The sequence below is a fragment of the Molossus molossus genome, unplaced genomic scaffold (genome assembly GCF_014108415.1).
Source record: "Molossus molossus isolate mMolMol1 unplaced genomic scaffold, mMolMol1.p scaffold_m16_p_11, whole genome shotgun sequence".
Classification (NCBI taxonomy): domain Eukaryota; kingdom Metazoa; phylum Chordata; class Mammalia; order Chiroptera; family Molossidae; genus Molossus; species Molossus molossus.
Window position 1 is genome coordinate 48,210,516 of NW_023425346.1, and position 22,983 is coordinate 48,233,498.

General features: G+C 38.4%; 1 protein-coding gene across 2 annotated transcripts in view; it reads left to right on the forward strand.

Moving 5' to 3' along the window:
• The window catches only part of XIRP2 (xin actin binding repeat containing 2), a 111,765-nt gene extending 88,986 nt beyond the window's left edge, over positions 1-22,779 (forward strand). Inside the window, exons 7-9 of one of the 2 annotated variants that reach the window (XM_036254111.1) lie at positions 240-9,621; positions 12,300-12,433; positions 20,914-20,965. In XM_036254111.1, the coding sequence (XP_036110004.1) occupies positions 240-9,621; positions 12,300-12,394 (9,477 nt within the window). In that variant the 3' untranslated portion in view covers positions 12,395-12,433; positions 20,914-20,965. Of the gene's footprint in view, positions 1-239; positions 9,622-12,299; positions 12,434-20,913 lie in introns of both variants that reach the window. The other variant, XM_036254112.1, reaches the window with a different exon arrangement.
• The last annotated feature ends 204 nt before the right edge of the window (positions 22,780-22,983 follow it).

A 22,983-nucleotide genomic window follows, 5' to 3' on the forward strand; every position in this document is an offset into this window, starting at 1 on the left:
CCAAGATGTCATGTATATGTTAAAATATTGAGTCATTGGTATATTGAATGGGGATTATAACTCTAAATGTGCAAGTGGATTATAGGAAAGGTAGTAACAATCACTAAATATGGCTCCTAAGTAGGTTTCTAAGTGGAGTTTGTCACATGTTATACCTAATGGAGATGTCATAGCAGATGGACAGGAAGTCTCCACCACTCTACTCATTTTTATAAGATTTGATTTTCTCTCCCTTAAAGATTGAAAGTGAATATGAAGAGATTTTAAAGCCACCCTCAATTATGGGTACCTCTTCCACTTCTTGCTCTTCAACCAGCCAGAGGAAAAAAACATCAACCACAAGATATAGTGACCACAGTGCCACTTCCTCATCTCTGGCACAAGTTCATGCTAGTCCTTTGGGAAAGACAGAAGAATTTCCTCCTCCCCCACCTGATATACTTCAAACTCCATTAGATGTGACAGCACTTTCCCAGTCCCCTGAATTGCCCAGCCCTCCTAGAATACCACCAGTCCCCAAAGAACTATATTCCAAGCAAAGAAATTTGTATGAATTAAACCGTTTATATAAACACATCCATCCTGAATTAAGAAAAAACTTAGAAAAAGATTATATCAGTGAGGTTTCTGAGATTGTCTCTAGCCAAGTGAACACAGGGAGTTCAGTTTCAGCAGATGTGCAACAAGCCCGGTACGTTTTTGAAAATACGAATGACAGTTCCCAAAAAGCTCTTAGTTCAGAAAGAGAATACGTGGAGTGGGATGAGATTCTGAAGGGAGAGGTGCAGTCTATAAGATGGATCTTTGAGAATCAGCCTTTAGACTCCATCAACAATGGTTCTCCAGATGAAGATAACATCTCTAAGGGCATTGCTGATCAAGAAATCATTGCTGGTGGTGATGTAAAATATACCACGTGGATGTTTGAAACCCAACCCATAGATACACTGGGGGATCATTCTTCTAAAATTGAAGAAAATGCTGAAAAAATTCCTGAGCTAGCCAGAGGAGATGTCTGCACAGCTCGGTGGATGTTTGAAACACAGCCATTAGACTCAATGAATAAAATGCATCAAAGTCAAGAAGAATCAGTGGTAACTGCCATAACAGACATAACTGGAGGAGATGTCAAGACTGTGAGATACATGTTTGAAACTCAACATCTGGATCAACTTGGGCAGCTTCATTCAGTGGATGAGATTCACCTACTACAACTCAGGTCTGAGCTCAAAGAAATTAAGGGAAATGTTAAGAGAAGTATAAAATGTTTTGAAACTCAACCATTATATGTTATTAGAGATGGTTTAGGTCAAATGCTGGAAATTAAAACTGTTCACAGAGAAGATATTGAAAAGGGCGATGTGAGGACAGCACGTTGGTTGTTTGAAACACAGCTCTTGGATACAATTCACAAGGATATCACAGAAATTAAAGTTGTCAGAGGAATATCCATGGAAGAACATGTCAAAGGTGGAGTAAGTAAGGCAAAGTGGTTATTTGAAACTCAACCTTTGGAGAAAATCAAAGAAGATTCAGAAGAGGTCATCATTGAAAAGGAAACAATAATAGGTACAGATGTCTCCAGAAAGTGCTGGATGTTTGAAACACAGCCATTAGACATTTTAAATGAAGTTTCTGATGCAAATTCTCAAAGATCTGAAGAGAAAATAGGGGGTGATGTACAAACAACTAAGCATCTATTTGAAACACTTCCAATAGAGGCTTTAAAAGATAGTCCTGATGTAGGAAAACTTAAAAAAATCACTGCCTCTGAAGAAGAAAAGGGGGATGTTAGGCGCCAAAAATGGATTTTTGAAACCCAACCTCTGGAAGAGATTAGAGAAGACAAAAAAGAATACATACGAACAGTGAAACTCGAAGAAGTTGACAGAGGAGATGTAAGGAATTACACACATATCTTTGAATCAAACAATTTACTTAAATTTGATGCATCACATAAAATAGAGGTGGAAGGAGTCACAAGAGGTGCTGTTGAGTTAAATAAATCACTCTTTGAAACAACACCACTATATGCCATTCAGGATCACCTTGGAAAATATCATCAGGTAAAAACAGTCCAGCAAGAAGAAATCCTAAGAGGTGATGTAAGAAGCTGTAGGTGGCTTTTTGAAACAAGGCCAATTGACCAGTTTGATGAAAGCATTCATAAATATCAGATAATTAGAGGAATATCTGCTCAAGAAATACAAACTGGAAATGTGAAATCTGCCAAATGGCTGTTTGAAACCCAACCTCTTGATTCAATTAAATATTTTAGTAATATGGAAGAGTTAGAAAGTAAAAACGAGCAAACTACAGATATTGTTAAAGGGGATGTCAAAACCTGTAAATGGCTTTTTGAAACCCAGCCAATGGAATCTCTTTATGAAAAAGTTTCATTAATGACTGGCAGTGAAGAAATTCTTAAGGGAGATGTCAAAGCCTGTACTTGGCTCTTTGAGACGCAGCCACTTGATACCATAAAAGATGACTCTGAAACAACAGTCAAGTTGCAAACTGTGAAACAGGAGGAGATCCAAGGTGGAGATGTTCATACAGCATGTTTTCTCTTTGAGACAGAAAATTTGGACAGCATACAAGGAGAAGAAGGAAGGGAAATTACGGCCGTGCACATGGATATTCAAGCCGGGGATGTCTCCAGCATGCGGCATAAATTTGAAAATCAGCCCTTAGATTCTATAAATTCCAATTCAGAGGAAGTTTTGGAAAAGATCAAAAGCCTAAAGACTGAAGATATTCAGAAAGGAAATGTTTTAAATTGTAGGTGGCTTTTCGAAAACCAACCCATTGACAGGATAAACGAAGGCCAAGGAAATGATGAATTAGTTAAGACAGTGACAGACATACAAGGTGGGGATGTAAGAAAAGGGTGCTTTATCTTTGAGACTTTTTCTTTAGATGAGATTAAAGAAGAATCTGACTATATCAGCACCAAAGAATCGGTTACTGAAGAAGTAGTAAAGGGTGATGTAAAAAGCTACAGAATGCTCTTTGAAACCCAGCCACTCTATGCAATTCGAGACCAAGAAGGGTGTTATCATGAAGTGACAACAGTTAAAAAGGAAGAGGTAATCCACGGAGATGTACGAGGTACCCGGTGGCTTTTTGAAACAAAACCGTTAGACTCAATTAATGAATCAGAAACTGTGTATGTTATTAAATCTGTCACACAAGAAGATATTCAGAAGGGAGAGGTCAGCTCGGTCAGATACAGATTTGAAACGCAGCCACTGGATCAGATTTCCGAAGAATCACATGATATTGTGCCCACTGTAGACCATATTCAAGGTGGGGATGTAAAGACAAGTAAACAATTTTTTGAGTCTGAAAATGTTAATAAGAATGCTTATATAAGAACAGTCAGTGTCAATGAAATACAAAAGGGCAATGTTAAAACATCTACTTGGCTATTTGAAACCCACACCATAGATGAGCTAAGAGGAGAAGGGTCAGACTATGAAAATATCAAAACAGTAACCCAGCAAGATGTGCAGAAAGGTGATGTTAAGCAGGCAGTGTGGCTTTTTGAAAATCAAACATTGGATTCTATTAAAGAAACAGATGAGAGCATCACAAAAATCTCCAAGGAAGAAATCCCTCCTTCTGATGTCAAGACAACTACATGGTTGTTTGAAACTACACCCCTTCATGAATTTAATCAAAATGGAGTAGAAAAGGTGGAAATTATTGGCAAGAGTATTAAAGAAACCTTAGAAGAACTCTACTCTCATAAAGTTATAGAGGCTCCTGGAATCATCATTGAAGCTGACGAGGTTGGGGATGTTCGAATGGCAAAATATAAGCTAATGAATCAAACATCTCCTGAAATACAGAAAGAAGAAATTATTAGAGTTGATCTCAGAAATATAATAGTGAACCTACTTTCCAAAAGAGACTGTACAAAAAGAGAGATTATGGTTAGTGAAGAAGAGAAGGGAAATGTTAATTTGACCAAAACTCAATTATTAAACAGATCAACAGAATGTAATGCTGGAAAAGAAGAGATAGTGAGTGGCGATGTAAAACAAGCAATAAAAAACCTGTTCTCCGAGGAAAGATCTGTAAAGAAAGGCATTTTAATTCAGGAGGATGAAAGAGGAGATATTAACATGACCATCTATTGCCTTCTTCATGAAAACGCTGGTGATACAATTGAGCGTGAAGAAGTAATCGGGGGTGATGTAAAACGTACCATTCATAATTTGCTGTCTTCCATATCAACCAATCAAATATCTGAAAGGGCTAAAATCGATGCCTCTGAGAGGGGAAACGTTCAATTTTTCACAACATGCATAGAAACCGGAGCTTTGGATTATCTCAAACAACTCCAGATGGAGTCAGATGAAACACTAACAGCTAGGACACAAGAAACAGAGGAAGAAATTATTGGTGGTGATGTCGCGGGCACAAAACTGTTGCTGAATCAAAGACAGTCTCAGGTTGAACGTACTGTCAGTGAAACCGATATCATTCCAGGAGACGTGCATAATACCGTCAAGGTTTTCATGACAGAGCCTCAGAACGCATCTTGTAAGACATCCAAAGAAGAAATTATAAAAGGTGATTTGAAATCAACCCTAAATTCCCTCAGCCAGGCCATCAATCAGAAAACAGTGGCTAAAACAGAAGAAATTATAAAAGGTGACATGCTGGCCACACTCCAGTCCCTGCAGGAATCGAGCCACTCTTGGAAAGAATCTAAACAGCCCAATGCCACCCCTAGTGATTTTGAGAAAGCTATTGAATGCCTTGAAAAGAATGCAAAAACGAGGACGGAAATCTTGAAAAAGGAGCTTCTCCTAGATGACCTTGAAGCTTCATTAAGGAATCTGAAAGAAGCACAAGGAGCTTTCAAAGAGGTAGAAAAAAAAGGTATAATCAAAGAAGATGTGCACGCTGCGATGGTAGGATCCTCGCAAGAGCAGAAAACAGAGACTCATCAGATGGCTGTCCAGACAGACAGAAAACATGTTCTTCATCCAAGACCAGGGCCATTTGAGCCAGTAGCCAGGTGGCAAGGGGGAACTCCAGACACTGTCAACCAAATTACAGGCAGATCTTGTCAGGGGAATTTAATAGAAGAAAGAACTGAGATTAATCTTCCAAAAGCCCCTAAGGGCACTGTAAAGATTGTCGTAGATCGTGAACAAAACAATGATGCTCTTGAGAAAAGCCTTAGAAGACTTTCTAATTCAGACCACAAAGCTATTAAAAATGTATTGGAATCAGGGGATACAACAGGTGTCTGGATGGACACAACAGAGCAGCATCTTAGAGATGAACATATGAGCAGACAATTGACTTCAACTGTGTTAGTTAAGGAAAATCTAAAAACGAAGGAATCAGAGGCAGTGAGAGAACAGAGGAAGGATGCTGTCTTGAACTCCACCCGATCTATTGATAAAGCAGTTGGAAAGCAACAGACTCAAACTTGCAAACTGAGGAATGACCACCAGAAGATCGAGTCTTTCCCTGTTACAAGCTTTAAAAATACTAAAAGCACTAAAATGTCAATAGATACACGAAGCTCTAACCCCAGTCCAACCCAGGGTCCAGTCAGCAAGACAGTTGGAGAAACTTGTGAAGTTTCAGGAGACTTTCAGAAGCAAGTTTTATTAAAGCAAGATATGCAATATTGTAATAAAGATATAAAGAAAAAGAATGTGAACCCTCAACCAATGTGGCAGACTTTGCCTGTAGATCAAGACATATCAAATGTAACAGAAGTAAAAGTCTCTCCAAAAAGCTGCAATAAATTTAAGGCAAGTGACAAAAAGCAGAAGACTGATGTTTATCTGAACAGCCAGGACTTTCTAATGAAGACAAATACTTCCACAGACTTAAAAAAGGCAATGGAAATGTCCTTTAATACGATCAACTTGAACCCTGAAAATAATGTAAAAGAAAGTGAGTGCCCTCTTCCACCTCCATCTCCACCTCCTCCTCCGCCTTCCAATGCGTCATCTGAAATAGAATTTCCTCTTCCTCCTCCACCTCCTTTAATGATGTTACCTGAAAAAAATGGTTTTTCTCCCTCACTGTCCACAGAGAAGATAAAGGCTGACTTTGAAAATTTCCCAGGCCTCCCTCTTCCTCCACCACCAGAAGACGAGAGACCTGAAAGAGAAGGTCTGCCGATGTTTGTACCACCTTCCTCGCCTCCAGCTTCATCTCTAAACCCAGCACATCTCCTCTCCTCCTCTAGTCAAGAAAAGCACAATGAAACCTTCGTACAATATTCCCAGGAAGAAGCCTCAAGCTCTCAGCAAACTCATTCTCAGGCTAAAATCGTAACAGGAAAATCAGGGGCACGTCGGCCACCTCCCACATTACCAAAACCCAAACTTCCCAAGCACTTAGAAGACAAACTGTTTCACGGTTCCACAAGAGTTGAACTGAAAAATTCCCTGACAGATATGGAAAGTAAAATCACTCTCTCAAATGATCAGAAACGAGCAATAACATTGACCAGCAGTGAACACACAGAGACAAAGCAGGACATATCTAGCAAAAGTCTTCCTGAAAGAAAACAGTTGTCTATGACCTCTACAAGGTCTCTCTCACAGACAGTTCCAGAAACTTTACCATCCAAGGAAAAACAAGGAAAAACACCTCTCATAAAATCTCATTCATTTCCTGCGGGATCAGGACAACAGAATCCAAAACCTTATATGAGAAAATTTAAGACACCTTTAATGATCGCTGAAGAAAAATACAGAAAACAAAGAGAAGAGCTTGAAAAACAGAAACATGAGAGTTTTTGCTACAACATAGTCAAAACAGAACGCCCAAGTCAGAACCCATCAGAGTTGGAAAAGCAAGTGGGGTTACAAAAAACAAATGAGGAAGTTCTCCTACCTGGAATGGACTCAGGGGTCACTGTGACCCAACCCAGCCCAGACTCACAGAGTCATTCCCAAGCACGAGAAGTGTGTACTGATACACTTTCCACAACACCAGCAGCAACAGTTGCCACCAAGAAGCTCCAACATGTTCTTGAAGCCTCAGAAGACAAAGATATCATGAAAAAGGAGATTTTACAGAGGTCAAGGGACATGATACAATCTAAAACAGCTTGTGACATTACACAGAGTTACCAAAACTATAGCACACAGCAAACACAACAGAAGTATCTGGAGCAGTTGCACTTGCCCCAAAGCAAACCAGCCTCCCCAAGTTTCAAAGTTCAAACCATCAAGCTTCCAGCTCTAGATCATAAATCCAATGGGGCAGACCACAGCCATGACAGCCATAAAAAGCAATCTGAACTTGAGGTTCAAACCATTACCAAACAACAGCACCAGGAAACCAAGAAAACTGAAGCAAGCACTGAATATAGTGATAAGCAATCTGTGGCTGAAAAACATCATCAGTTACCTAAGAAGGAGAAAAGAGTAACCATAAAATTGCCTACGGAGCTCTCAGGGAAAAGCCATGAGAGTAAGCTCACTGTAGTTCATGAGAAGCAAAGAGAATTTAGAGAGTCTGAGAGTGGAAAACTTATAGAAAGTGAAGGAATAATTCAGGGCCCACCGACAATTAGTCCAAAAGAAGAGAGACTAATGCTTGAAAGAAAACAAGACCATTTGAATAAATCAGCACAGAAAGTAGTCAAGCAAAAGGTTACTGGTGCACATTTTGAGTCACAGACTGAGAATTTTCAGCAAACACAAATACAGACTCCTGAAAGTCAAGTTGAACATAAAAAATTGCCCCAGCCATACAGTAATCTTCAGGAAGAAAAATGGCTCGGAGTCAAGGGCATACAACAGAAACAAGTCTTTTCTAATACTCAAGATGCAAAGCAAGAGATTACACAAAACCAATCTTTATTTTCCTCTGTGAAAGAATCCCAGAAGGACAATGGAAAATGTGCTGTAAATATATTGGAATTCTTGAGAAAACGTGAAGAACTACAACAGATTTTGTCTAGGGTAAAACAGTTTGAAGCAGAGGCAGATACAAATGGCCTTAAAACATTTCAGACACTCTTAAATATTATTCCAGTATGGCTACTAAGTGAAGAAAAAAGAAAGTATGGAGTTTCCATTGCTGTGGAGAATAACATAGAAAAAATAAAAGAAGAAATAACGTATATTAAAACTCAAGCAGAGGCTATGCTTGCGTCTTGTGAAAATATAATTCAAACAGCCATGATATCCTCTAATGCAGGAAAGCAGAGAAATAAACCTACTAGTCTTAATGAAACATCATCTAAAGTGTCTAATGTTAATGTCAGCTATAGTCAAAACACTGAACAGGAAGAAAAGACCGTTACAGAAAAAACACAGCACCACCAGGTAGAAACCCATCATGCAGCAGCTACTCATAATCATGTGAAAACCCACCAGGAAATTAAATTGGAGGATAGCAAGATTTCTCCCCCCTCTTTAAAAACACGCGCACCGTCACCAACTTTTATAACCATCGAGTCTACTGCCCGGCGAACAGAAACCTCTACTAAGGATGAACGTTCTCAGTCCCCTAAAACGGACAATTTTGCTGAACTATCGCCAAGAACGCCTGTGTCACAAACATCTAGAATTCGCAGAGCAAACACGTCCCCTTCTCCACCCAGGAGTCGCTCTGAACAACTTGTCAAACTCAAAGACACCACTGCAAAGTTATCCAGAGGGGCCGTCCTGTGCCCGGCAGCAACCCCGGCTCCAGTGGCAGAGAAGCGGTCTGAGATCATCACTTCTCCTGCGAGCCTTCGGCGTCAAATTAAGATAGAAACTCGTGGTAGGGACTCTCCTACAATAACCATACCTATAAGTGTAAATCATGTGGATAGTGGTTCCTTCAGAGAATCCATGGAAGCTCAAGAGGAAGTCAGGAAAGTAGAGAAAAGGGCAACTTACGTTCACAAAGATGGGCTAAATTCCACCAAGAGCATCGTGCCGAATACTGAGAGTTTTGACTCAGTTGAAATCATCCGCAGAGTGGAAGGGCCTGGCCTGTCGGAGCACACGCAGAGATACGAAGCAGCCAACCGGGCTGTTCAAATGGCTGAAAATTTTGTGAATGACCGTGAAAATGAAATAAACAGATGGTTCAAGGAATTTGAGGATGGCCCAGTTTTTGAAGCAAAGTCAGATACAAGAGTTTATGTCAATGGAGAAGCAAACCGTAATATCACACAAGAAAGCCATGCCTTTTGTAAGGAGGAATTCGGATTAACATCTTTAGAAAACACTAGTTTTACAGGCTTTTCTTGCAATCGGCCTGGAGAGCGGCAAGAGGACGTTCCTGCGCAGCAGCCCACGGTGCTCTCTGAAACAAGGTCCCCACGTGAACACTTCTCAAGGGTGGATACATTTGAGAGTCAAGTTGTCGGGTCGAAGACGACAGTGTCTCCATCGCCTAACTCAGAAGTTGGCAAATCTGGCTTTGACTTCAAGCATGCCCCACCGACCTATGAAGATGTCATCGCTGGCCATATTTTAGATATTTCTGATTCACCTGCAGAGCTCAGGAGGAATTTTCAAAAGACATGGCAGGAGAGTGAAAGAGTTTTTAAACGTGTGGGATGTGCCACCTCAGATGCTGCTGCAGCTGAGATGAGAAGAACCTTCCAAGAGGAATCTGCCTTCATAAGTGGTAAATGAGCTCGCAAAACGTGCAGTAAGATTAACCCATTTGAAGGCATGCGTTCCACAGCTAAGATGATTTCCGGCTAAAAGAGTGCGTGGCAGTAACCACACAATGTAACCGAACACTAACAGCTTTCCCTGGTTGCAATGTCCTTCTCTTTGCAATGCTTGCTTTAACCACTTTCTCTTACAAAAGCGTCAGATAGGATTTGTCTGTCCTGTGTGAGAATAACAAATACTATCATGAATATAAATTATTGAGACCTGTGTCAAGGTAAATAAGGATTTGGATAAAGCAACAGATATAACCGTTATTGTGATAATATTAATGATTATATGTAACTATATAGTGATTAATAATTTATACCCATATGACATTTTTAATATTCCTTATTAAAAGTTATTATTTCATCCACTTATTTAAGACAGTATTAGATAATATCCCCTGACCTACTATTGAAGTATTTTTAACTGCCAGACTTAAGTGGTGTTTACGTTTGAGTTCCTCACAGCCTGGTAATAATCCAAGAAGAAATTTGCACTTATATATGCTTTAAAGATTTTTACTGATTGGTATCTCTGACAAAAGTGTAGGTATAGAATTCGACCTTTAAGATATTTAATTATTGCCCTGGCCGGTTTGGCTCAGCGGTTAGAGCGTCGGCCTGCGGTCCTGAGAGACCCGGGTTCGGTTCCCGCTAAGGGCGCGTACCTCGGTTGCAGTTTGTCCCCGGCCCTGGTTGGTCGTGCGGGTGGCAGCCACTCGATGTGTCCCTTCACGTCGATGTTTCTCTCTCTCTCTGTGTTCCTCTCTCTCCCTCCCACTCTACCTGAACAAAAAATGGAAAAATGTCCTCGGGTGAGGATGATAAAAAAAAAAAAAAAAAAAAAAAAGATATTTAATTATTGTTATTGAGTTGAAAGGAGTTAACTTTGTCTAATACTACTGGGTGTTTTTTTGTTTGTTTTTGTTTTATCTGTAACATATTTTTTCTCACCTTTCATAAATCCCAAATGATAGCTCAGTTGACCTCATTCCCAGATGGACATGGACAATACATTTTTTAAAATTTGGTTTTATTTGGAAGGAAGGAGATTTAAAACATAAGAACTTAGAATATTCTTTAAAAATTATTTTAGAGAGAGAGGAAGGGAGAGAGCATGAGAGAGAAACATCAATGAGAGAGAAACATTGATAGGTTGCCTCCCCCACCTGTCCTGACTGGGGATCAAACCTGAAACCTAGGTATGTACCCTGACCAGGAATTGAACCTGCAGCGTTTTGGTGTACAGGGGCGAGGATCTAACCAACTGAGCCACCCCGCCAGGGCAGAACTTAGTACTTTTTTTTTAATATCAGAGAATAACTCATTTATTTATATTTTCCTACATTTTACAATTAATGAAGCTTCACAGTAAAAGGATTTGACATAATTAATGTGCATCATTAGTGTAGTCCATTCTTTTAGACAGATTGAAATAGCAAGCTTAAAAATAAAAATTGCTGAAACTAATAATTATGCCTCTATCATATGTGCAAAATATTATCAAGTTTATCAGTTTATTTAATTTCTTAATGTGCTTGCTTCTGGCATAATTAAGCAAAGTTGTCTAATTAATTTCAAATTCTATTTCTTAGATAGGTAAAAACATATAGAAAATACAAAATAACAACAACAACAAAAACACACAAAAACTGATGTTAAATATAGAAACTAGAACCAAATAAACAGAAGAGAACTCTCAGTAGCCCAAATGGAGTCTCAAAGCAATAAAGTATATATATTTATTTGGATTAAAAACCTTGAGCATATGTGCTTTTATATATAACTAATATGAAAGCTTAGTTATTCTAATTGGATCGTTGTTAGGATCAAAACAATACTGAGGCGAAAATTCTGTGTCAGTTTCGAACTGCTATGCAAACACCAGTTCATCATATAACCGCTGTTATTCGTAGGAGCGCTCATTCATAGGAGAGCGGCAGCACGCGACTGTAGATACTTCAGAGCAAGGGGAGAGGTAGGAGACTAGAAAAGGCAGCCCTGCAAATCCAAAAAGCCCTGAAATCTAAAGCCATTTAGCTTGAATACAAATGACGTGGAACATGTTGAAGTAATCAGCAGTCTTATTGGATTAAAGTTAAGAATTACTGTCACAGAGTCAACGCTAAGCCATCAAGAAAATATGTAAACAAATACAAAGTCCTCAGTCCTCAGCTAAAAGAAAAAGAGAGAGACATGCACATATTTCAGAAAAATCTCTCCAGAATGCTTTAAAAATAAACTTTGGGCCAAATTGGAGGTAAACCTTTACATACATGGAAAGTTTAGTTATCTGAAATGTAAGTGCTCCGAGGGGCTCCCCACTGGCTGAGTTTACTATATATTCTTTTTAATGTATTAAAGTTAACGAACATGTTTTGCTCATGCATGCTCCCTTAAATAATAAAAGTCAACTTGTACAATGTATAAAATAGTAGAGGCACTAGAGTTAGGTTGATGGTACCAGAGTCTCAGGCCAGTGTTAGAATGGCTTATATCCAGAGAGGCAATATCAGGACAATAGTCTTAGAGCTTTTTACTTGAACCGCATGGCCAGTTAATATGCTGCTGTTGTTTGTTTTGCTTTTGCAATGCTATTGAAGATAACTCTAAATGAGCTTTTATAAATTTGTATTTTTAGAAACTGCTACTCCAAGACAAGGAAATATGTATACATTGTCAAAAGATAGTTTATCCAATGGAGTGCCTAACAGCAGACAAGCAGAATTTTCATAAGTCCTGCTTCCGATGTCACCACTGCAACAGTAAACTGAGGTAAATGTTCTGTGGCCTGTGGCACAAATGTTCAGCAGCCTGCAGTGTACTTATAACATCATGGGTCTAGGAAGATGTAGATTTTTTCAGATCTTGCTGCCATCAGTTAACACAACCACAAAAGGGATGCAGTCATGTTCTGTTATGCTTTGCTCAGGATAGCTGTGACCATTTCCCTTTGGAAATTTTGCTTTCCCAGTCAAATCAAGAAGGATTTCTTTTGTGTGACCATGGAGATCACATAGATAAGAAAAAGTGTGGACTTTTTAATGATTGATTCTTCCAATCTATGAACATGTTATATGCTTCCACATTTGTATATCTTCCTCTATTTCTTTTTCCAATGTCCTGTAGTTTTCTGAGAACAGGTCTTTTACTTCCTTGGTTAGGTTTATTCCTAGGTATCTTATTTTTTTTGTTGCAGTGGTAAATGGGATTGCTTTTTTAATTTCCCTTTCTGGGTGTTCATTATTGGTGTATAAGAATGCCATCAATTTCTGGATGTTAATTTTGTATCCTGCTACTTTGCCAAATTCATTTATTAAATCTGGTAGTTTTTTGATGGAGTCTTTAGGTTTTTCTGTGTACAATATCATGTCATCTGCGAATAATGACAGTTTCACTGCCTCCTTTCCAATTTGGATGCCTTTTATTTTTTCTTCCTGTCTGATTGCTGTGGCTAAGACTTCCAGTGCTATGTTAAATAAGAGTGGCAAAAGTGGACATCCCTATCTTGTTCCTGTTCTTAAGGGAAATGCTTTTAGTTTTTGCCCTTTGAGTATGATGGTGGCTGTAAGTTTTTCATATATGGCCTTTATAAAGTCAAGATATGATTCCTCTACTCCCACATTGCTGAGAGTTCTTATCATAAATAGGTGCTGGACTTAAAATGACTATGAGGTATCACTTCACACCTGCCAGAATGGCTGCCATCAACAAATCATCAAACAACAAGTACTGGCGAGGGTGTGGAGAAAAGGGGACTCTAGTACACTGCTGGTAGGAATGCAGACTGGTGCAGCCACTATGGAAAACAATATGATGTTTCCTAAAAAAATTAAAAGTGTGACTTCCATTTGACCTAGTGATCCCACTTCTTGGAATATACCCTAAGAAGTCTGAAACACCAATCAGAAAGAATATATGTACCCCTATGTTCATAGCAGCTCTATTTATAATAGCTAAGATCTGGAAACAGCCCAAGTGCCCATGAGTAGATGAGTGGATAAAAAAAGCTGTGGTACATTTACACAATAGAGTACTATGCAGCTATGGGAAAGAGAACACTTACCCTTTGAGATGATATGGAAGGACCTGGAGAATATTATGCTAAGTGAAATAAGTGAGTCAGAGAAAGACAAGTACCACACGATCTCACTTGTGAGAAGAGATAAACCAAAAACTGTATATACATATATGCATAACCAATGGACACAGACAATAGTGTGAGGAAGGCAGGAGAGGGGTGGGATCGGGGAAGAGGGGGTCAATAGGAGAAAACAGAGGGACATTTGTAATAATTTCAATAATAAACATAATTAAATAAGAAAACTCCCCAAAAAGAAAATAACAACAACAATAAACCTAGAAAAGAAAACAAACACACACACACACACACACACACACACACCAAAAAAAGAAAAATTAAGTGTTACAAGTTACTACTTTAGTCTAAAGTCTAGACTCTAGATTAGGAATCAGCAAACTTTCTGTAAAGGGCCAGATAGTAGATATTTTCAGCTTTCAGGCCATGCTGTTTATGTTGTTACTCAGCTTTCCAGTGCAGTGGAAAAGCAGCCGTGGATAACCAAACGAACAGGTGTGGCTATAAACTAATGGGCCTAGTTGTTCTCCAGTAAAGCTTCATATACAAAAGCAGTTGGTGGGAGTTGGAGTTTACCTATGACTGTGCTATTCCTTCTAAGGGAAAAACATTTAATTTAGAATAATGTCAATGTGAAGTCAGGTAAATACGTATTCTCTGGTGAAACAGAAGACCTTACCAGCACAGTTATAAATGCACTCATCTTCCAAATCTCTTTGAGTAAATGCATTTAAATGAATGTGGTGTTTGGTGTGGCTACAGTCTGAAGTACTGAGATGTAATTGTTTTGTTAAATCCAATGAGCATGTTTCAGACTACGTCTTTCTTGACTTTAATTGACAATGTCAAACACTCCTCGTTGCAACATTCTTTTCCCTTGGTTTCCATGACACCAGAGTATAATGGTTTTCCCCTTACCTCCTGGGTGTTCCTTCTCAGTCTCCTGTGTAGGTTATTCTTTCTTTGTCCATTACCCAGATGTTAGAGTTTCTTAGAATTCTGTTATGGGCATTTATTCTTCTCATTGTTTATATTCTTTCTTGCTTATCATTTTCACGCTCATAACTTTAATCATCATCCATGTGCCAATAACTCTGAAAGCTGTACCACTGCCCAGCACTCTCCTCCATGTATCAGACACTTATATCTAAATGACTGGTATATAGCTCCAATTAGATTTTTCATAAGTTTAACAAATTTAATATGCCCCATTATCTTCTCTCTACAAAATTGTTTCCTTGACTTTATGGTCTGTATGCTACTCTCTCAGTAAATAGCATTAACATTAATTTAATGGCTGAAACATTAAGTTACATCTGACTGGCTCCTTTCTCTCCTTCATTTTCTGCACCCAAGCAATGACCAAGTCCTATCCTTTCTGTCCCATGAATACCTCTTGAGTTGTACACTTTGCTCCATCCCCATGAAGCAGGTATCTTTCAAGCAAGTGCCATCTCTCACCTGTACTAATGCAACAGCCTTTCTAGCTACTTGGTCTCCCTGCCTCCAGTATCTCTCACCAGCATCACCACCACCACCAACCTGCACAGTGCCATGCTCCATGATGTAGTGAGAATGATCTTTCTAAAATGCAAATCTGAGGGTCACTTCCCTGTTTAAAACATAGAATTATTTCCTCTATCAAAAAAATTAACATCTTAATATGAATTAAAAGGCAATTTAGGATCATGCCCCTGCTCCCTCCCAACACCCCTTCCTACCATTGCATGTTACTTTTCAGGAAGACTGAATTTCTTTCAGTTCCACAAAATTATTATTTTTCTCTCTCATGTCTATCTAGTCCCAAATGTTATTTCCACTCTTTGTGGGGGTTTTCAAATGCTCTCCACCAGGCTAACAACACACACTCATTTTTAAATGTCAACTGAGACTTCATGTCTTTGAAAAAGCCTTCCCTGACCCCCATCTATAAAGCAGGTGTCCACAGTGTCCTTCCTCTGTGCTCCTAAATATCCCCTGTGCTTGCTCCATTCTTAACACAATCTAATGTAATTGTCCCCACTGTAGGAAATGTGCTAATGTTTGTCTTGACAACATCTAGTAAAGGCTGATATATAGTAAGAACTCAAAAATATTTATTCAATGACTGATATTTTTTTAAATCATTGTACAAAGAACTACACATACAAAAACAAATCAAACCAAGTATATGGCTCAATAAATCATTATAAAGTAGTCCTGGCCTGGTAGCTCAGTTGGTTAGAGCATTGTCCTGATAAGCCAAGGTTGTAGGTTCGATGTAACAGTCAGGGCACATACAAGAATCCACCAAAGAATGCATAAGTGGAAAAACAAATCAAATTCTCTGTCTCTCTCTCTCTCTCTCATCTCTCTTACTCCCTAAAAAATAAAAAACTTAAAAAATTTTTTTATAAGTGAACATGTAGCCACTACTACAGTCAAGAAATATAACACTGTCAGTCACTGCAGAAAGTCCAGGGTTCCCCACCCAAACAGAACCTGCTCTCTCTGTCCTGTGAGTAAATAGTACCCTTTTCAATAATTACTTCCTTGCATTTTTATAGTTTTCATCCAGATGTGTTTTCTTAGATATTATACTTTAGCTTTTTTCCATTTTGTAAAAAATTTCATAAGGCTTTTAAGTTTTTTTTTAAGTTATAGGTTTTCCATTCATTTTATTCCTATAATTTATTTGTGTAGAACCCAGGACATTTGATCTGTTGTTTTCCACAGTCTAGATTTGCTAATTGCATATACACAGTGAGGTTCACATACTCCTTTCTCCTCTGTACTTCTGGCAAATTGTCACCCGAGTCTAGATTTTGGTTGTTGCAGACTAAGGCTTGGTGCCTTCCAAAGAGCAAGGGAGTATTGGCAAGAGTACAGTAAGCACATATGTCTGCTTGTGTCTCATTTTGTGATCCTAGCAGAAGTTGAAGCTTAATACCTATATCTATTCGTTGGTATTTGTCAAATGTTGATATTCTATTTTTGTTCTTTCTTTTTCATTAATTAGAATAGTTTTACAGGAGATGCTTTCCCTCATTTATTATTGGTTGACATGGTGTCAAGTGGGAGGAGGAAAGGCAGGATAAGTGTATAATTTTTTTCTTTTATTTCCCAGTTTTGCCAGTTTGTCAATTATTGATTTAACAATATAAATGAACTGGCCCCTTATCATCCCCTACAGGTAACCAGTTTTAAAATGTTTTTAATTCTATTATGAATTCATATTTACACATACTTGATTGGTTTCAATCAGATGCAATTATTATCATTGCTGATGCTCAAGTTATTCTATCCCTGGGGAGTGGAAGCCCCTTTCAGTTGTCTTCTCAGTCTTTTTTACCAAACCCTAGTAGTCTTTGCTAGTCTCCCTATTATCTGATAGGACTAGTTCCGTCCTGTACATTTACTGCCCCAGGACTGGAATCAGTCACATCTCCAAGCCCTGGTTTGTTTGGATTTTTAGTGAGAGATGGCATCAAGACAATAATCTTGATGGTTATTCTACTGGGTCGGTCATTATTTCTAAACATTTTTGATGTTAAGAGCTAGTACAGTGATTTCTGATTGGTGTGCTGCAAGAATTTTTAAAACATAAAATAACTGACTTTTTTTTTTGGTACATGCCCCTAGCGGGAACCAAACCCGGGACTCTAGTCCGCAGGCCGATGCTCCAACCGCTGAGCCAAACCGGCCAGGGCCAATACCTGACTATTTAGTCAAGGACACTGATCTCTTTTCCCTTCAATTGTCACATTTTAAAAAATGACACCAGCCAACACTGCAATAGCTGTCCAGTGAGTGAATGCCCTTCTTGAACCATATATATGTGGGTTATCTAATAGAGTTGTATCTTATTGGTCACATCACATAATAAGTTTGTGTCTGATTGAGCAATTATTGGTACCAGAAATCCTTATATACAAGGACAGGCACCTCATTTTTTAAAAAGTAATTTGGGAGCAAAAAGGATAGGTAATTACTATTATTACTTTTTCTGTAAATCAATCAAAATTATACCTATTTTTTTATCAGATCAGCAAAAAAATATATTTTCTGGTGTGCTGCAAAATTTTAGTAATTAGTTTATGTGTCTCATGAGATGAAAAAAGTTGAAAATTGCTGAGCTACTAAATACCATAACAAAATGTATTATGATTTTGTAGTGATATTTCTAAATTGAATTCAAAACTGCATTGCTTTTGCTTAGTTGCTTCTCTATGACATCTATATCTTTTTCTTCCACTTCATGACTTCTGGTTCTCAAAGACAAAGGACATAACAGAATTAGAATATCCCATATCCATTTGGACAATAGTTTTGAAATCAAAAAACTATCAGCACCACTAATTTAATTATTGAAACATTAAAAAATGGATTTGTTCCCCGGTCACTCACATCTCGTTTTAGAAAACTGTTGTACTATATCTTCAGTGTCATATCACAGCCATTATATATCATATTATTTCCCTCTTTGCCCTTCCTTCTTCTTAGTTTATAGGTAACAATATATTAAATCTATTGTCAGTCCTCATGTTGATGTTTCTGTAGCCATTCTGGTTGTTCAAGATTATTTTTTGTAGATTCCTCAGAAAAGGAAATCTTAAGTTATTTTTTATATCTGGAATGTAAGGCCCTTTTTAATTAAAGTATAGTGGACATACAATATTATATTCATTTCAGATGTACAACACAGTGATTTCACACTTACATACCTTACAAAGTGACCACCTGAAGTCTAGTGACCATCTATCACCATACAGTTATTGCGATATTGACTGTATTCCCTATGCGGTACATTACATACCTGTGACTTATTTATAAGTTTTTATATCCTAATAACAAATTGTCTGTGATCTTTACAAGTGAAAGTCAGTTTTGCTGAAAGTAAAATTCTTGGTTTACACTTTGTTTCATTGAGTATCTTAAATGCATTATTCTCTTTTCTTCTGGCATAACATATTGGAAATATCTCATAAAACTCTAATTTCTTTTCTTTATAAGTCATATGCTCTTTTTTTTTTTTAGATACACAAAAAATTTCTTTCCTTTTTATTTAAAAGTCCAGTCATTTTTACTAGAATAGTTCCTGGCATTGGTCACTCTGGGTTAGTAGTGTCTATTACCCAGTGTGCATTTTCAGTTTGTAGTTTCATACCTTTTCATATCTGGAAAGTTTCCTTAAATTATAGCCTTTTTGTATCTAACCTGTTTATTGCCTTGTTTCTTCTTCCAGAACTGCTGTTATCTATACATGAATACTTTGTGTCTGTCTACATTTGTCTCTCTCACCTCCTTATCTATTTTTTCACTCCTGATTTTAATTTTTTAGCTTTATTCTCCTATTTCTCTTCTTCAAACACTTTCTACTATGTTTATTTGTTCTTATAGTTCTTTAGTTTTTATTTCTGACACTTTTTTCTCTTTTATTTCTATTTTTTCTGATTCCTGATATCTCATTAATGACTTTTCCTAATTACAAGTCACTGTGTTCTTTCAGGTCTTTTATCATCTTCTCAATGTCCTCTGGCTCATTTTGAAATAGTAGATTAAAATTTTCATGCTTTGAGAACATGTTTTTCTAGCAAGGATATTTTTATGTTCCTACTCTTTTACTTTTTATAACGTTGTGTAATATTTGGCTTTGATTCTTTTCTGTTGCTCATTTGTATGTGGAGTTAGATTTCCTAGATCTTCGAAGGAGGCAAATTCAGGATGGTTGTTTCCAACTTCACGAAGCTACCTCTTCTGGTCTTCATATTCTGTGATGCTTGACTTCTGGGATCGCCTGCCTGGTTCCTCTGCCCCACGTTAGTCAGGACCTTCTTTTTAAATTCTGTCATCATTATCCACTCAATTTTTATTCTACTCCGATATCTTTTTTCCCTGAGTGGGGTCTTGTTCTGAAAGGGCACCTCAGTGTGTCAGTTCTTAGAGTCTGATCTGCCGCCTCTCCAGTCCTCCCGAGCAGGGACCCTGGGCTCCCTGCTCCTCGAGAGACAGTGCCTCTCCCAGCTTCAGCCGCTGTGCTCCAGTTGGCGTGTGATGCTTCCAGGAAGTACTGCCCGGCTATTTTGTGGTTTCATAGTTTTAGGTCCCTCTGCTGTTGCTCATACAGATGGGACTATCATGCTCGTCTTGTAGTTGAAGTTGTTTTGTTCTGAAGTGCTTATAATTTGGGGTTGGTGAGGATATCTTGTCACTTAGTTTTGTTCTAAATTTTATCCATGGATTTTAATTTTTGCTATCTGTTTGTATGTGGAGATTCAGAAGTATCCCAAAATAATGGTGCTGCCTTGGACTAAATTTGATTTTTAAAAATTTTTTTGCAATTTTTATTAACTTGTTTTTATTGCAGATGTTTCTCCTTTTTCCCCACTAGAAACCCTCCTCCTGACCCCACCTCCCACCCCCTGCCCCTGCAGCATTGTTGTCTGTGTCTGTTGGTTATGCATACGGGCATATGAGTTCTCTGGTTTATCTCATTCTTCTTCCCCCACCCCCTCCTCTGAGGTTTATCACTCTGAACCATACTCCTTTCTATGTCTCTGGGTCTGTTTTGTTCATCGGCTTATTTTGTTCATTATATTCCACAATAAGTGAGATCATGTGGTATTTGTCTTTCTCTAATTGGCTTATTTTGCTTAGCATAATGCTCTCCAGGTCCCTCCATGTTGTCTCAAAGGATAAGAAATCTAAATTTGATTTTAACAGGCACTCTATTTGTTGATCTCCCCAAAAAGGCCAGAAAAACAATGGCATACATAGGCAAGTTTTCCAAGAATGTTCAAATAGTTGATATTTGTGCATGTGTTATTTAGGATTTATTGAAAATTGCAACCCGTCAAAAAAATCACTGAGTTAGTAAAGATAGCCTTATCACTTCAGACCATTTATAACTACCTATGCATTATACTATGATATCTATTATATCAACCCCTGACATATAGTATGACATTTTAAATACTGTAAGACATGCATCATGTCGGGTACTAGTGGTAACTATTATCTAACAGGAATGCTCAATTAATAAGCACATTTCTATTGCTAGTAAGTTCATTGTACTGAATCTCTGACTCATTCTTGAAATAATTAATTTCCGAATTCCCTATGAATGCGCAGGGTATATATGGAATGCTAAATGTTTCTCTTTTGTTCTTTTTGGCAGTTTGGGAAATTATGCATCGCTTCATGGACAAATATATTGTAAACCTCACTTTAAACAACTTTTCAAATCTAAAGGAAATTATGATGAAGGTTTTGGACACAAACAGCATAAAGATCGATGGAATTGCAAAAATAAAAGCAGCTCAATGGACTTTATTCCTAACGAAGAACCAAATATTTGTAAAAACAGTGCAGAAAACACCCCCATACTTGGAGATCTTAATAAACATTTAGGGGCTGATGACAGTGAAAGACAAAGGGATGACTTGAGACAATACCGGGAAAGGGGTAAATTAAAAATCATCTGGCCCCCTTCTAGGGAGATGCCTAAGAAAACCTTCCCCCTTGAGGAAGAACTCCAAATGAGTAGACCTAAATGGCCTCCCGAGATGGCCACCCCTACGTCTGCTGACTACACAGGCGAATCACTGATGGAGCACATTAAAACTCGGGAAAATAAAGGACACGAGCAAGAGAACATTTCTTTCCTGCAGCCCTATCTGCAGTCCATCCATATGTGTCAGAAAGAGGGTGTTACAGGGATCAAAGACAAGGAAATGTACGAAGCAAGAAAAGATGGGAAGGAAGGCAATAAGAATGTGCACGATGAGCCGCATGAGGCTGAAGAGACAAGGAGCAAGAGGAAAAGTGGGATGAATCTGCATGCCAACAATGATGCGGCTGTGCAGAGTGCTGAGAGGGAGAAAAATGAAAAAACTAATGAACCTGATGGTGCAGAATTTTTACAGGTTACTAACACGGATGATGAGGTGGTGCCACAAAATCACAAAGAGAATTTGAATAAGAATAATAATAACAATTATGTAGCAGTCTCGCCTCTGAGTAATTGCTGGCAGAAGACAGCTGCTTTAGAATTTTCTAATCTATTACCACTGTCAAATGGTGCAAACTGCACTGCAAGTGAACATCGAATTGCAAACTTAGAAAATGCATCTAGAATCTCAGAGTTACTTGGTATATTTGAATCTGAAAAGATGTACTCGAGGAATGTACTGGCCATGGCCCTCAGTAAACAGAAAGAGGGAGTCACGGCACAGTCTGCCCCCAAGCCAGGCCTCGGTGGTAGGTTAATAGTGAAGGCGAAAAGCTCAATAGCCTCTTCTGATACAAACATTTCCAGCGTCAAAGGAAACCATTCAAATAACAAAAGTCTACACTTCTTCTTTTCTAACACGGTGAAAATCGCTGCCTTTTCCAAGAAGCATGAGAACATTTTTGAGCATGATGTAATAGATTCTGTAGATCAAACGAAAAATACGCCTTGTTTGTACTTGAGAGAACTTGAGGAGGACATCGAACACTGGCAGCATGGCGAAACAAGGGACACAGCCCACATGAATGGAAACACAGAGGTCCATGCTCTGAGAAGCGGATGTGCAGCTGCGCCTGCGTTTCCCAAAGTGGGGGTCCCGTCTGAACAGCTCACGGTGGAAGAGCAAATCAAAAGGAACAGGTGCTACAGTGACACCGAGTAAGACACACTGGCCAGTACCCATCCACGCTCAGGCTCTGAGACATGGCACGATCCTGAAATAAGACTTTTGGGATTTTGATAACCTTTTGTTGAACTTGTAAATGTAATGTTCAAAAATCTCATATTTACCCCAATGGCATATTCATTGTATGACACTACAGAACCTTTTCCATAATTGGTTTGAACTGACTTTTATTCTCAATAGAGCAAAGAGAGGAAACAATAGGCTAAGTTTTGCTGTCAAATGGCACTTAGGCAGATCCGTCTGGTCTTTGCCGTCCAGATAACAGCATCGGTGTGATTCCAAACTGCTGATATTCATCCCAGTTCTTACACTTTCTCTATAATTTCTGCTGAAATAAAATCAAATTACCTGAGGTGCATACAAAACCAGTTCTGTTACTTTTTTCCATATACATTGTCATTCTAGGTCTATGTTTTCCATGATTTAGGAAGTATTTGTCTAGGGGCAAGTATCGAATACACATATGTGCGTGCGCACACACACACACACACACACACACATAATCCTGGGGAAAAAAATTAAATACTAAACCAAAGCCACAGTATTATTAG